General features: G+C 40.2%; 1 protein-coding gene across 2 annotated transcripts in view; it reads left to right on the forward strand.

Moving 5' to 3' along the window:
* COL19A1 (collagen type XIX alpha 1 chain) overlaps positions 1-13,050 on the forward strand; it is a 391,132-nt gene that overhangs the window by 237,897 nt on the left and 140,185 nt on the right. For both annotated transcript variants that reach the window (XM_019537606.1, XM_019537607.1), the window contains exon 17: positions 3,683-3,736. In XM_019537606.1, the coding sequence (XP_019393151.1) occupies positions 3,683-3,736 (54 nt within the window). The remainder of the gene's footprint in view (positions 1-3,682; positions 3,737-13,050) is intronic.

Consider the following 13,050-nt stretch of genomic DNA (forward strand, 5'->3'; position numbering starts at 1 on the left):
TTGGGCAGGGGGCTGGACTCGATGATCTCCTGAGGTCCCTTCCAGCCCTGATGTCTATGAAATCTATGAAATCTAAAGGACTTTTTGCTGCCCTTGATTCCAGCTGCCAATTTATGCTCAGTTAGTGCTTTTGCTGTCCTGATCTGCTCCCTACAGGTGTGAGCCACTGCTGAATATTCTTCTTTGGTAGTTGCTCCTGATTTTTATCTCTTGTAGGATTCTTGCTTTAATTTCAGGAGGTCTCTGATTCCTCTGTTGAAATAAGGGGGTCTCCTAGCTCTTTTGCTGCCTTTCTTGTGAGAGGAAACAGATGTTCTTTGAGCTTCTAGGATTGCTTCCTTGAGGAAAGATCGCTTGTGCCTGTCTCCACTCTACTGTCCGCTCCCGTGTCACCTTCACCCAGACAATTGATCTTGTATACCTAGGCCCCACGTGTGGACCCCAGAGAATATCTCGGTTGTTTTCCAGGAAACCCCCTAACTCGCCTGCCACAACTTTGAATGACTCTTCAGTGGAGGGGGTCCCCTTTGGTGTTACCTCCAGGGTTATCATGCATCTCGGTGTGCGCTCATGGGACTCCAGCCTCCCCTACACCCTGTCCATGCACCACCCCTGGAGGCCCATCTCACAAGTCTAGTTGGCGGTCAGCCCCCCAGGTATCTTCTCTGGCCTCCATATCGCCTCACGACGGCAGTCACCCTGGACCCCTGGTTGGACTCCGATGGGTGGGCTTGGAGACCTTTGGTTTTCAGGCCTGTTGTCTCTGGTTGCTCACTAGATGTTCCCTTTTGGCCAGAACCAAGTCTAGGATTGCCTTGCCCCAGTCAACTCGTAAACTTTCTGAGTTAGATAGAGCTCTTCAATGCAAGTAAGGAAGCTTTGTGAGCGACTGGATCTAACTGAGTGCTCATCCTACAAGATGTCTGGGTAGTTAAAGTCCCCACGATGACCATGCTCTGCGAGCATGCAGCCTCTGCCAGTTCTCTAGAGAATTATTGGTTGAGCTGTTTGTTTTGGCTTGGAAGTATGTAATAAACTCCTATGATCAAGTCCCCTTCCCCATGCTCTCCCCATATAATGACCCAGAGGGTCTCAAGTCACTCTTCATTGCATCCAATTTTCGCCTCAGGGGAGGTGTAATGTTCCTTTACACAGAGAGCAACTCCTCCACCCTTCTTCCCAATACAATCCCTCCTGTACAGGGTGTATCCCCCTGTGCCTATGGTCCAGTCATAGGTGGGGTCCCACCAGGTGTCTGTGATCCCTATAAGACTGTACTGCTTGTTGGTTAGTATGAGGGCCGGTAGCTCGTGCTTGTTTTCCATGCTTCTGGCATTACTGTACAGGCAACTAAGCTTTCCAGTAGAGACCCTAGGCTTTCTGGTAAGTGTTGGAATAACGTGTCTGTTGCCTGGTGTTGGAGATGGCTTCCTATTGTACCCTCGGTTTTGAGGTTGCCATTTCTTGTGCTCATGTTGGTGGTTGATGGCCCATCCCCTGACAATCTCAGTTTAAAGCTCTGTCCAGGACATCTGCCATTCTGGCTGAGAAAAACTTTCTCATATCTTTGTCTGTTACAACATATGGTAACTGTTTCTGAAAGATTTTCCTTGATTGTGTAATACTTTTTGCTTTATTTCTTATTCCTTACTGATTGCCTGTTCTAAGTGTGATTTCAGAGCAGTTGACAAATACAGACTGAGCAAGGGCTGAGGACCTATAATAATAACTGGTTAGTGTATGACTCTTGAGCTGTCAGATTTCCTCTGCTGGAGCTGAGAAGGGCTGGATTGAGACAGGTAGAGCTGAGGTTTACTGAACCAATAAGCTGGTCCTGGTTCTAATCTCAGCTTTTTTTCATTGGTGAAACAGCAGAATAGTAGAGAGAGTTTTGGGGGGTAAAAGGCAACCGGATGGTAACGCCAACACCCCAGTTTGGTCATAGGTATTTTCACTGTGAACTTTTTGTGAAGGTTTCAAGACATATTCCTAAATTGCTCCTGATGTGAAACAAGCGTGTGTATAACCACAGCCAAAGATACATATAAGTCAGTTCATTTCTTGGTTCAAGTGAGTACTTGCAAATAAATTGGGCCCATGAATAAATAAGAAATTTGTACCATTTGCTTATGCAATCAGTGTGTATTCACGGGCAAGTGTGAATTTTATAGACACAATTGTGTATTATTTGCCATTGCAACTTGTTTCCAATAATTTGTTCCAAATTTACTTTTCACAATCAAGATTTAAACTTGCAAATTACTTCCAGTGAATCAGATTAATGCAGTTGTTCATCCAGGGCCTATCCTGGGTCTTTGAAGTAAATAGAAACACTCCTTTTGACTTCAATGGACATTGGAACATGCCCATGTTGCATTTTTGTATGAATGGATACTCTCCATGTACATGGTAAAACACCTGTTTCATACATAGAATGATAATAACTCAAGCAACAATGTGTATATTTGTATGATATATCTCATTATGGCTTTCCTCCTTACCCTACAACCCACCTAACTGCATAAAACATCAGCAAATTCAGCAAGGCAATCCCACTTAAAAAAACAGCTGTCATAGGTCAAGTTATTCTCTACGTTTCTCCTATGCTTCCTTACTGCTTTTGAAGCAGTATATAGCTAAACACATGAAACACAACTAAACCTTTTGAATGTGTGTCCAATAAAACAAAATCTTCAATACTATCATTCCATGTTTGTAGCGTAAACCTCAGTTAGGCTGATCAAGTTTAATATTCACATTGAAAGCGTAGCAAGTGACACACTAAAGTAAGATACAGCATAATGGGTCACTGTCATTATTTCATTTTCTAGCACAACATTCCATTCTTGTATTAGAACCATGGGGAGAAAAAACAAGAAATCAGACTTCATACTTTTGATCAGTCTGTTTTAATGCTACAAAAATGTTCATGTTTATCAGGTTTCTATTTCACTTTACACAGTTAAACATTGATAGGTTAACTTAACAATTTGAGAGCATATTTTAAATACATACATTTGAAGTGATATTAGTAGTGACATTTAACCACTGGAAGATTTTAGTCCACTGTTCTGGTCTTGCATACTCATATAATTGCTTAGCTCTTGGTATCAAGGTTTAGCTGGTTGTGAATTTGAGTAGGTGACAGATGACTTGGGTAATAGAGATCAATAGGTAAGAAACACATATTTCAGCTCACTAGTGACACAACTGAAAATGAGCCTGGAGAAATAGAGTGCTGGACATACGTTAAATGAGCCACATTCAGCCTATATAATTATTATGCAGCTTAAAGTGACAACTGTATTACAGTTTTACCTCCCAGAGCTTAGAACCATCATCAGATAAAATGTAATTTATTTGGACATCATTAAGTTGCTGGATTTGTAGCATATTACTGCCCTATCAATATAGTCTCAATCTTGAGACAGATAAAAAATGCACTAATAAATAATTGGTGATGCAAATATTTTGTTTGCCATAATTATTGAGAACTGTCTTAAAGCTGTTAGAATTAATTGATACTGCAATAAATGGTACAAAGTATTTCCAATTTGAATAGGTTTTGATCTTTTTGTTAATAAATACTGCAGTCAATCTTTCTTTTAAACAAATTGCCTTATTCTAAATCAATCCTCAGCTGTAATGTTTATGAATGTTTGTGTTCTTGTTTTATTTCCAGGGAAGACGAGGCAAACCGGGACTTGCTGGTAAACCAGGCCCACCAGGACCTCCTGTGAGTAACCAGCAGGGAAAATGGGAACCTGTTTAGAATCACTATAGTTGTTAGTATTTTTGTAATAGGTTACCAATGTAGAGTTTGATAAAACAAAGGTAAATCATTGGAATCCTAAATAAAAGATGCTATACGAAGAAATACAGTAGAGGAAAGAAAAGAAAACAAGATCCAAACTTCAGGGAAGGAAACAGAAATTGTGTAGTTGCTTAAAGAAGGACAGGCTATATATGCTAACTTTGAATATTGTGCATTCATTCTGTTTACAAAATGTATGATGCTGTGTTTAAGATGGGATAATTTCTTTCTCAGAGGGGTAATTTGAAAGATGAAGGACTGTGTGATGAGCTTGCCAACAGTCTGAATGATGGAGAGGATTATACCCAATGCTGGAATGAGCACTGAACTGTAGTTCAAATGAGTTTACTGAAGAATTAAAAAGATTAAGAAATACATAACAATATGAAAGGATTTACAATATGCAGCCCTAAAGGTTTTAACTCAGATCTAAGAGTTTTTGTTTTTTGTCTTATTAGAGATACATGATTTGGAATCTGAACTCCATTGTGAGTCTGGTATATAGGGCTCTTCAGATCAGGAATTAATATACTTTTTGATAGAATAAGATTTGATCAGACATGTAATATTCTACCCTGTGTGTCATATTGTAAAAATACCATCCCACAGAAATACATAAAAGTTATTAAGATGTAAATGTTATTTCTGGATAAAATAAATGTATGTTGATTAAAGAATTCCCTGCAATAAAGACAAGTTACCTACTAAAGGGACCCAAACAAGAATAAAAAAGATTAGAGTTGAAAATAAAATCTTTGTGAGCACAGGTCGAACGGTCACAAACTCCTGCAAGACCGTTTCAGGCTGGACATAAGGAAGAATTTCTTTACTGTCCGAGCCCCCAAGGTCTGGAACAGTCTGCCAGCGGAGGTGGTTCAAGCACCTACATTGAACACCTTCAAGAGTAAATTGGATGCTTATCTTGCTGGGATCCTATGACCCCAGCTGACTTCCTGCCCTTTGGGCAGGGGGCTGGACTTGATGATCTCCCGAGGTTCCTTCCAGCCCTAATGTCTATGAAATCTATGAAATGCCAAACGTCATCTAAAACAAACAAACAAAAAACAAGTAAAATAAAACTGGTAAGTTTTAGGCTCAATACATCCTTCAGTTTTTGTGCTTGTGTAAAGCTATGTTACATTACAGATTTCTGTGCAGATAGATTAAAAAATGTGGATAAATCATCAACAGAGATCCAAGTTTTCCATTTCCTATGGAAAAACAGAGTAAAACACGGATTTCCCCCCTTATCAAAGTAAAACATGGATTTCTTATTTTAGCAGCAAAACCTGCAGATTTTGCTATTTGGCAATGAGCCCTCTGCAGGCTGGCAGAGTTCCAGCCTGCAAGGGGCTGGGAGGGAGCAGGAGGAGGGCAGTCATGCAGGGGGCACCATGTACATGTATCTATGCACATGGCTGCCAGGCAGCCTGGAGGACAGCTCTCACAGGTAAGTGACAGAGGGGATAGAAGCCCCCATAAGGGAGGGAGCTGGGGAGGGCTTGGGCTGGGGCAGCTGTCCAGCCAGGGAGTGTGTGGGGGTTGGGGCCCAAGGCTGCAATGCACAGCTGCAAGGCACCAGCAGGGAGTGGGATGGGGCTGCAGGTGGCTTATATGCAGGGTGATATATGCACAGCATGCACTCCCAGCGGGGCAGGATGGAAGTCCAAGCCCCACATCCAGAACTGGCCCCATAGCCCCATGGCAGGGCTAAAAGACCAGCAGAGGTTGGTGCGGTGTGGAGGGGGAGTGAGGGGCACAAGCAAGGATGGGGGGCTGGGGGAACTTGGGGGGAAGTCAGGAGCATGAGCAGGGCTGGGGGGGGTTGGAGGGGAGAAGCCAGGGGGCTGTGGGGAGGAGTGAGGGGCACAAGCAGGGCCGGAGGGGAGTGAGGGGCACCAGGAGGGCTGTGGGGAGCTTTTCATTTTAATCATGGATTTTTTTGTAGGGGCGGGTGGGGATTATCAGAGAATTTGCAATTTTTTTTATCAAAGAATTTGTGATTTTTTTATCAGGGAAAACCTGGGTCTCTGATCATCAGGGAGTTTAGTGTAAAGACTGTCATAAATTACTGCAGGGGAACAGGCTAGAAAGACCAAAATTCTGGTGATGTGTGGGGACTATACTGGTAAATAGGCTAAGTCCCAGAAAGTGTTACTGGTAGTCAGAAAAAGTGTAAATTAGACCACTTTAGTCTCCCTCTGCACACTCTTTTGAACTGGACACAATAACTTACATAACATTTCTCATCCTATCATCTGTTGCTAGCTAATTTATTCAGAGTTTAAATTCTGTGGTGTCCTCCTTATAATAAAACTTCAGTTAAAATTTGTCTGTCAGAGAAGTAAACCATGATGTTTTGTAGAAGTAATATTCAGTAATGAGCCATTTTCTATGTAGCCTCTTTCATGTCTTTCATTATGCTTCATTATTCTCCTTGGGCCAAATCCTGGGCCAGTGAGTCAATTAGAATTTTTATTAATGGGTTATAAAAAAAACAGTTCCTGTCATCCTGCCTCACTCATATCACAGTCTCCTTTCCTTTGGAGATTTTTTAAAGGTTTAGTAAACAGCACAGAGTTGTAAATGTACTGTTATCTCGTTCTGGTGCAGAATCCTTAAATTTGGTCCTTGCTGTCTCGTATTGTTTTTCTAGTATTCTTCCATTATATCAATACTAGAGTGCCAACCTGTGTGCTTCTACTTGTCATACTTCAATGCGTAACAATTTATGCTGAAAAGATGAATTCAGAGAACTACTTAAATAGAACAGCAGCTCCCTCTACTGTCTTCGTTCTTCATTTCCCCTCTTCCAGGCACAGACAACTGTAGGCTCCAGTTAATTACAGCATAGCTTTGTTACTGGGGAAAACTTTACAAATGGTCTGACTCTTAAACTAAAATCCATTTATTCTTCATATGTACTTAATATTTTTCCTGCTTGTTTTGCACTTGACACATTTCCGTTGAAAAGAGATACCATCTCTCTCTCTCAAATGTTTTCTTCTTCTCCTTGATTCTTTGTTAAAGTCAAAATGCTGAATTTGTGATATGAAAGTAGTCATTACCAAAGCAAAACATTACTAGGTCCTAAGCACAGGATTATGATTTTATTACAAAATTAAATTGATACGAGCTTTATCCTGCAGTGTCTGTTAATACAAGTATATGCAGAAACTGGCAACACAGAAAGAGATGCTAGAAAAGTGTAATTCTTTGTGTAAAAATATTCTGTTTTCAGGCTTGTGCCAGCAAGAATTTTCTTTGGACATTTAAAGTGGTGTTTATGGAAAGTGGGGAATGATTTTTTGATTTATATACACTATCAGCTTAATTGGTCCAACCCTGAAGTTCTTAGTCAGGCAAAACTCTTTAATTTCAAGAAATTCTTTGTCTGCCTTAGATCTGCAGAATCATAGTCTGCATGGATATATTGACTGTTTCTAACATTTTTGCAAGCTTCATAAGTGAAAATAACCCTGTATTTTCTTGTCTGATTTTTTGGATCTGGGGCCATTGTGAGGATTAGCTAGCTAATGTCTGCCAAAAAAAAAAAGCCCTGAAAAGGAAAAGTGCTAAATAACATACAGTTGTAGTTGTGAGAAAAATATGCTATCATGGCAGTTTTGCTGGGGAAACCTATCAATCATATTTGACTTATGGCAATTATCATTTTATTCAGTCAAAATCATGGGATGACAATTTATGTTTAAAAATCTGTTAAATCCTGTGAAAGGTTAGTAGTTCCAGGTAATCACTTACTAATAATTCCAGACTGCTAGTCCCATTTTTGACCTGGCAGTATCACTCATGTCAAACATAGACAGGCATACTACACTCATATCAAACATAGACACATACAGAAATCCATCTAAAATCACAAGTGTCTGCTGTTCATACAGTCTGAACATGCCTGTTTTCTCTTATATGCAGCTGTTGCAAGTGAAAATAGTGGGATATTTCTCAATCATTTGGATTCTTGGGTTAAAGAGACGAAAGGGCTTTACCTGCCTTTTCATAATGAGTTGGCTTCATCTCCTCTGGAAGACCCAGTTCTGTTGACTTCACTGGGACTACTCTGAAACTGATGTTTGTTCAACATATCCATCTGTCATGGTACAAAACCCAGATTGCTTCAAAGCTAAAAACAACGTTGGTCTATATCTCCAAATTTCTGCAAATTTACTTATGAGTATGAATGCACACAGCATGCTACTATGGAATAATTTACCACAGATTTTCTCTGTAGTATATTTATTCTGTAATAAGGAGCAGACACAGAACCTGAAAACTGCTGGCAGTGAATGCTATTTCAGTGCCTGGCCACTGCTGTGGTGGGAGAAACAGTTTGCATTGATCAGAATGCCTACTCTTGAATGTAAGTGACTTTGGAAGGAGTCATGCAATTACTTCTCCTTTCAAAGGAGCAACTTTATCCTGCAGTGGAGTGACTTACACCAATGTAAGGCTTTATGTTGCGTGTTTTTTTTTCCTTTGACCACTGAGTAAAGTCATATTACTCTGTAATGGCAGAAGGCAGGGAAGGATGATACCTTAAGAGACTAACCTGTTCAGAGAGGCATGAGCTTTTGGGCTAAGGACAGAAGTTACATATAAACTGGTTTAAGTGATCAGAAACTGGTTTAAACCTATAACAGAACAGAAGCTCAGTGCACATAAACTAGTTTCACAATGGTTGAAACTGGTTTAAGATAAATCTGGTTGAATGTAGTGTCAGACTTAACTGATTTGGGTCAAACCGGTTTATGAAACTTCAAACCCCTTCCTGGTTCAAGTTAAATCACAGTCCCCCAGCATCCCAGCATGCTTTCCAGCCCTAGTCTGGGCCATGCTGTCTGCTCCAGAGAACAGGGCTGGCCCTGCCCCTGTGCTCCCTAACTGGAGCAGTGAGGGCTGGCTGCCAAGGGGAAGGGGCAAGCCCAGCTGGGGATGCAGCTCAGTCTACAGCGGGGGACTGCCCCCCCAAGCAAAACCTGGCTGAGGTTTGGAGCCAGGGAGCGGGGTTAGACACCCCTTCTGCTCAAACTTACTGCTGGCTGCAACTGTGGACTACAAATCCCAGAGGCACGTGGAAGCAGGAAGAAGTGATGAGCAATCCTGCATAGTCCTGCTGCTGTAATTCTAGACGGCAAATCCCAGAGACTGTGGGGCAGGAAGAGCAAGTGCACGCACAGCCAGAGAGCTGTGCTCTAGTGCCCTCTGGCTTCTGGCCTGAGCAACTGAAGGCACATGGCTGTGTTGCCTGAATCAAAGGCAAATGTCTGTTCACTTCCGTTTCAATTTAATATGTGCAGCTTAGACTAACCTGCAAAGACTAAATCAATTCAGCCTTGAGCTTTTTGACTGTCTGTACTTAGCCATGTAGGCAATATCCTACTTATAACTGGACTATCCATAGTACCTGGCAAAGTAGGCTGTTGCCCACAAAAGCTTGTGCCTCTCTGGACAAGATAGTCTCTCAAGTACTACACTGTTCTACCTTTTGCCTGACTTCAGATTAACACAGCTAATTACTTTGGAATGTATCTCACGTGCATAATGTGTTGAAAAGTGGTAAGAAGAGGTGTGCTCCCAGACAAACACAGCTGTATGGCAGAAGCCCTGGTGTAAAGACAGTTATATCAGCAATACTGGGGGGGTTTTAGTTGATCTTGTTGTATTCAGGAAGAAGAGGAGTTTGTGTCTTTACCGACTGATATGAAATGTATCTTTGACACCATAACTACATTAACAGTTGAAACACTATGCTAGTGTGATCTATTGGTATTCCTAAAAGCATAAACTGCTGTGAGTCTAAACGTGACTTCACTGTCTAAAGAATAATAAATCTGTTAATATACCCTTAGTATCAAACATATAGGAGTGCCTATTACTCCATATGTTTATTTGATTTTTATGTCACCGTCCCCTAAGAAAGACTCCAGACAGCTTAAAAAGTCATAAAAATAGATAAAATAATAAAACATACTCCAGCACTTCACCCTACCTGCTAAAGGCCTGCCCAAATAAAAAAGGTGTTAAACTGCTTCTGAAAGATACTCGGGTAGGTCTCAAGGGGGAGGGAGTTCCAAAAATTGAGGAGTGACTATTTAGAATAACCTCCCATATGTTTTCTACAGGATAACTTGATGCACACATGGTAATTGCAGGAGGTTGCTCTCAGCTGACTATAGGGGTCACAATGGAGTATCAGAAAGGAGGCAATTCCTTAAGTATGTAGGACATGTACTTCCATTGACCTCATCACTGTGTTCCCATCATCCCTATCAACTATTGACTTCTATTTAGGTGTTCAATTTATCTAATTTTAACTGCAGTATTATGTACCAAAATAGTAGTTAGGCACCTAGATGCTTTTATGTTTCTGGCCCTTAGTCTCGCTGAGGTTTAGTTCTCTCTGATGATATTTTCTTATTTGAGCTACCCAGATCCTGCGGTAATCAGGACAATTTAAGTAATATATTAATAAATAGTTGACATGGGTTGAAGGACATACAGTGATTGGAACATAATAGGCACTTGTGCCTAGAAAAAGCCTGGTAGGCTTGGTATCAACGATAATATTAATCGGCCTGTAATTCTTTAGATATTAAGGCTGCTTTTATACTTGGAATGCCTTACCAGTATACAAATACAAATTCATCATACAGTACTAGCATAGTTCTCTGAGAGTGGCTGCTGCTACACTAGCAAAAATACATTTTATACCAGTCTGGTAAACCCAGAAGAGAGAAATAGGAATTTGGTGCCTAACAGTGCCGTAACAAAGGTGGGGCCAGCGGGGCCATCATCCTGGGCACCAAAGCAAAGGGGTGCCAACAGGCATTGCCCAGCCAGGGCGGGGCATGGGACAGAGCCACGAGCGGCTCATTTGGTGGGGTGCGGGAAGGGGGAAAGGGTGGCTCCTGCCACTCCACGCACTCCCAGGCAAGCATGGAGGGGTATGTGCCCCCTGGATCTGTGAGCAGAGTGAAGGCAAGCTACCACTGTGGGCTTTGCCCTGGGCACCAAACTTCATTTCTACAGCACTGGTGCCTAATGTTTTTGTGAATCTGGATCCAAGTGACTTGGCAAAGATCACAGAAAAAATCTGTGGCAAAGCAGGGAGATAAATCTAGAGTTTCCTGAATCCCATCCTTAAGTCCTGACTCCTAACTATTCATCCTTTTAAAACTATTCTTTGGTATTTCTCTGGCAGCACATTAAAGATTATTATTTGCATAATCAGAAAAACTATTCACACATGCCTTGGCCTTGAAGATCTTTTTTTTAACAACTGCTCTAGAGTCACATGATGTTTCATATCAAGGTCTTTCATCATTGTTGAATTAATGGTTTCTCCAGGAAATGTGCTGCAACTTGAGTTGTATATCTTTAGCAATGTCTGTTTCTTGAAATGTTGGCTTTATGGTGCTTGTTTAATATTTTAAATTAATATGAGCTGTCATTGTTCTGTTGTACCATTTGAGAGCCTTTAAAAGAATACTTTTGTTTATATTCTCTAGTGGTTAAGAGTTTCACAAACTACTAGCATTCTGCCCATTTAATTCTGTACACTTCTAGTAGCTGGTAATTCAGTATGTATGTCATTGCCACCAGCCTAGTTATCTTAAGTAGCCAGCAGTTTGCCTTGGAAATTTCATTTCCTCTGCCTCAGGAAATATTGTCATTCTACCAATATTTTGAAAGTGAGTGAATGTTATCAGTTAATTACAGTAAACAGAAAATCAAAGCAATGATACGTGGAGACTGTCAGTAGGGCTTCTGGTAATGCAGACTTTTACTGCTTTTGGAAAATATATTGAAAAACTCATGGGTAGGGCAGGAGCATCTGGCAATGGTTGGTCCTGTTGTTTGTTTTCTGGTTTTTATAGCTTTTAAAAACAATGGTAACATGTGATTTTTAAAATTTATCCTATCATGATAGATGCCATGCCTTCATGGATCTCAGCAGGTTTTCCTTTAGATAGATATTATGTCACAAAATATGCTGAGGACCTTTGTTTTTCTTTATATTACAAGAAAAGTAGAAAAATAATGGTATTCTTTTTTGGGGGGGATATATTTAGACAACTTGGCTTCATTGAAACTTTTTTATCACTTTTTTATCACACAGAGAGATATCTTTCTAGATTAAAATATATATTAAAATATATCTGCAAATGTGTGTGTATATGTTTATGGTTTAAAACCATTTTGTTCTTTCATCCTACATTCTCCGTCTACTACAAAACAACACCTGAAACCTATATATGCATTTGGAAAATAATTAGGACACATTTTCAGTACTTTTCTCATTCATACAACTATAATCTGTCTATGCTTCAGTTCCCTCAATTACACAACTCAATATACAATCCAAAAACAGGCAAACACAAGTGTTCAAGTGAGCACTTCACTGGTATTCACACAGGAGCAAGTCTGAAAAATGTCCAAAGTGGCAGATGTGCACAATACTCATTTAGAAGACAGAAACTGGCTTTGCAGTAATCCTTCAACCACTGTTAATTCCAATGATTCTGAACCTGTGAACTAGTAATACCATGCTTTTAAAAAAAAAAAAAATTAGGGGGATGGAGTAGTGGGGGAGCAGAAGGGAGAATAAAATTTACTTGTGAGATAGCTTTGTAATACTTTGGAAAGAATTATACAGTGTGTCAGCATAGAGGGGTAATATGAAAGGACAATAAAGACAGTTCTTGAGGTGAGACAGTCTAGAGAAGGGATGTTTCTGCTGTCAAATGCAACTTTTCTTTATGGGTTTTTCTATAATTTTCCATGTGTGTTACACCTTTATAGTAACTAAGCACCTCAGATATTTTACAAGAATGGTGCAATGATAAAATGTACAAAAATAGGGAAGTTATTCTTTTTCTTTTACAGTTGGAGAAATTTACACAGAGATATCAAACAGCTTTTGTAAGGTAACAAAGCAACTCTGTGGCAAAGTCAGGAATACTTTCCAAATTTCCTGCATCCCACTCCAGAATTTTATTCACAAAAATATTCTGCTTTAAAGGGCTAAGTAGTTTTATGAGACAAAGGCATTCCATTTTGTCATAATATGAAAAATGTACATATAAGGCAATAACTGAGAGGTCAGAGTTGGTGGCAGATACAACAATGAAATCCTTTCTGGATTTGATGTACTATAGTTCAAGTGCAGTAGTTTTCCTTGTGAAAGCCTTGGAAAAGAAATCGCAATCAGAACACAT

Source organism: Crocodylus porosus, unplaced genomic scaffold (genome assembly GCF_001723895.1).
Source record: "Crocodylus porosus isolate Cpor-Errol unplaced genomic scaffold, CroPor_comp1, whole genome shotgun sequence".
Taxonomy (NCBI): domain Eukaryota; kingdom Metazoa; phylum Chordata; order Crocodylia; family Crocodylidae; genus Crocodylus; species Crocodylus porosus.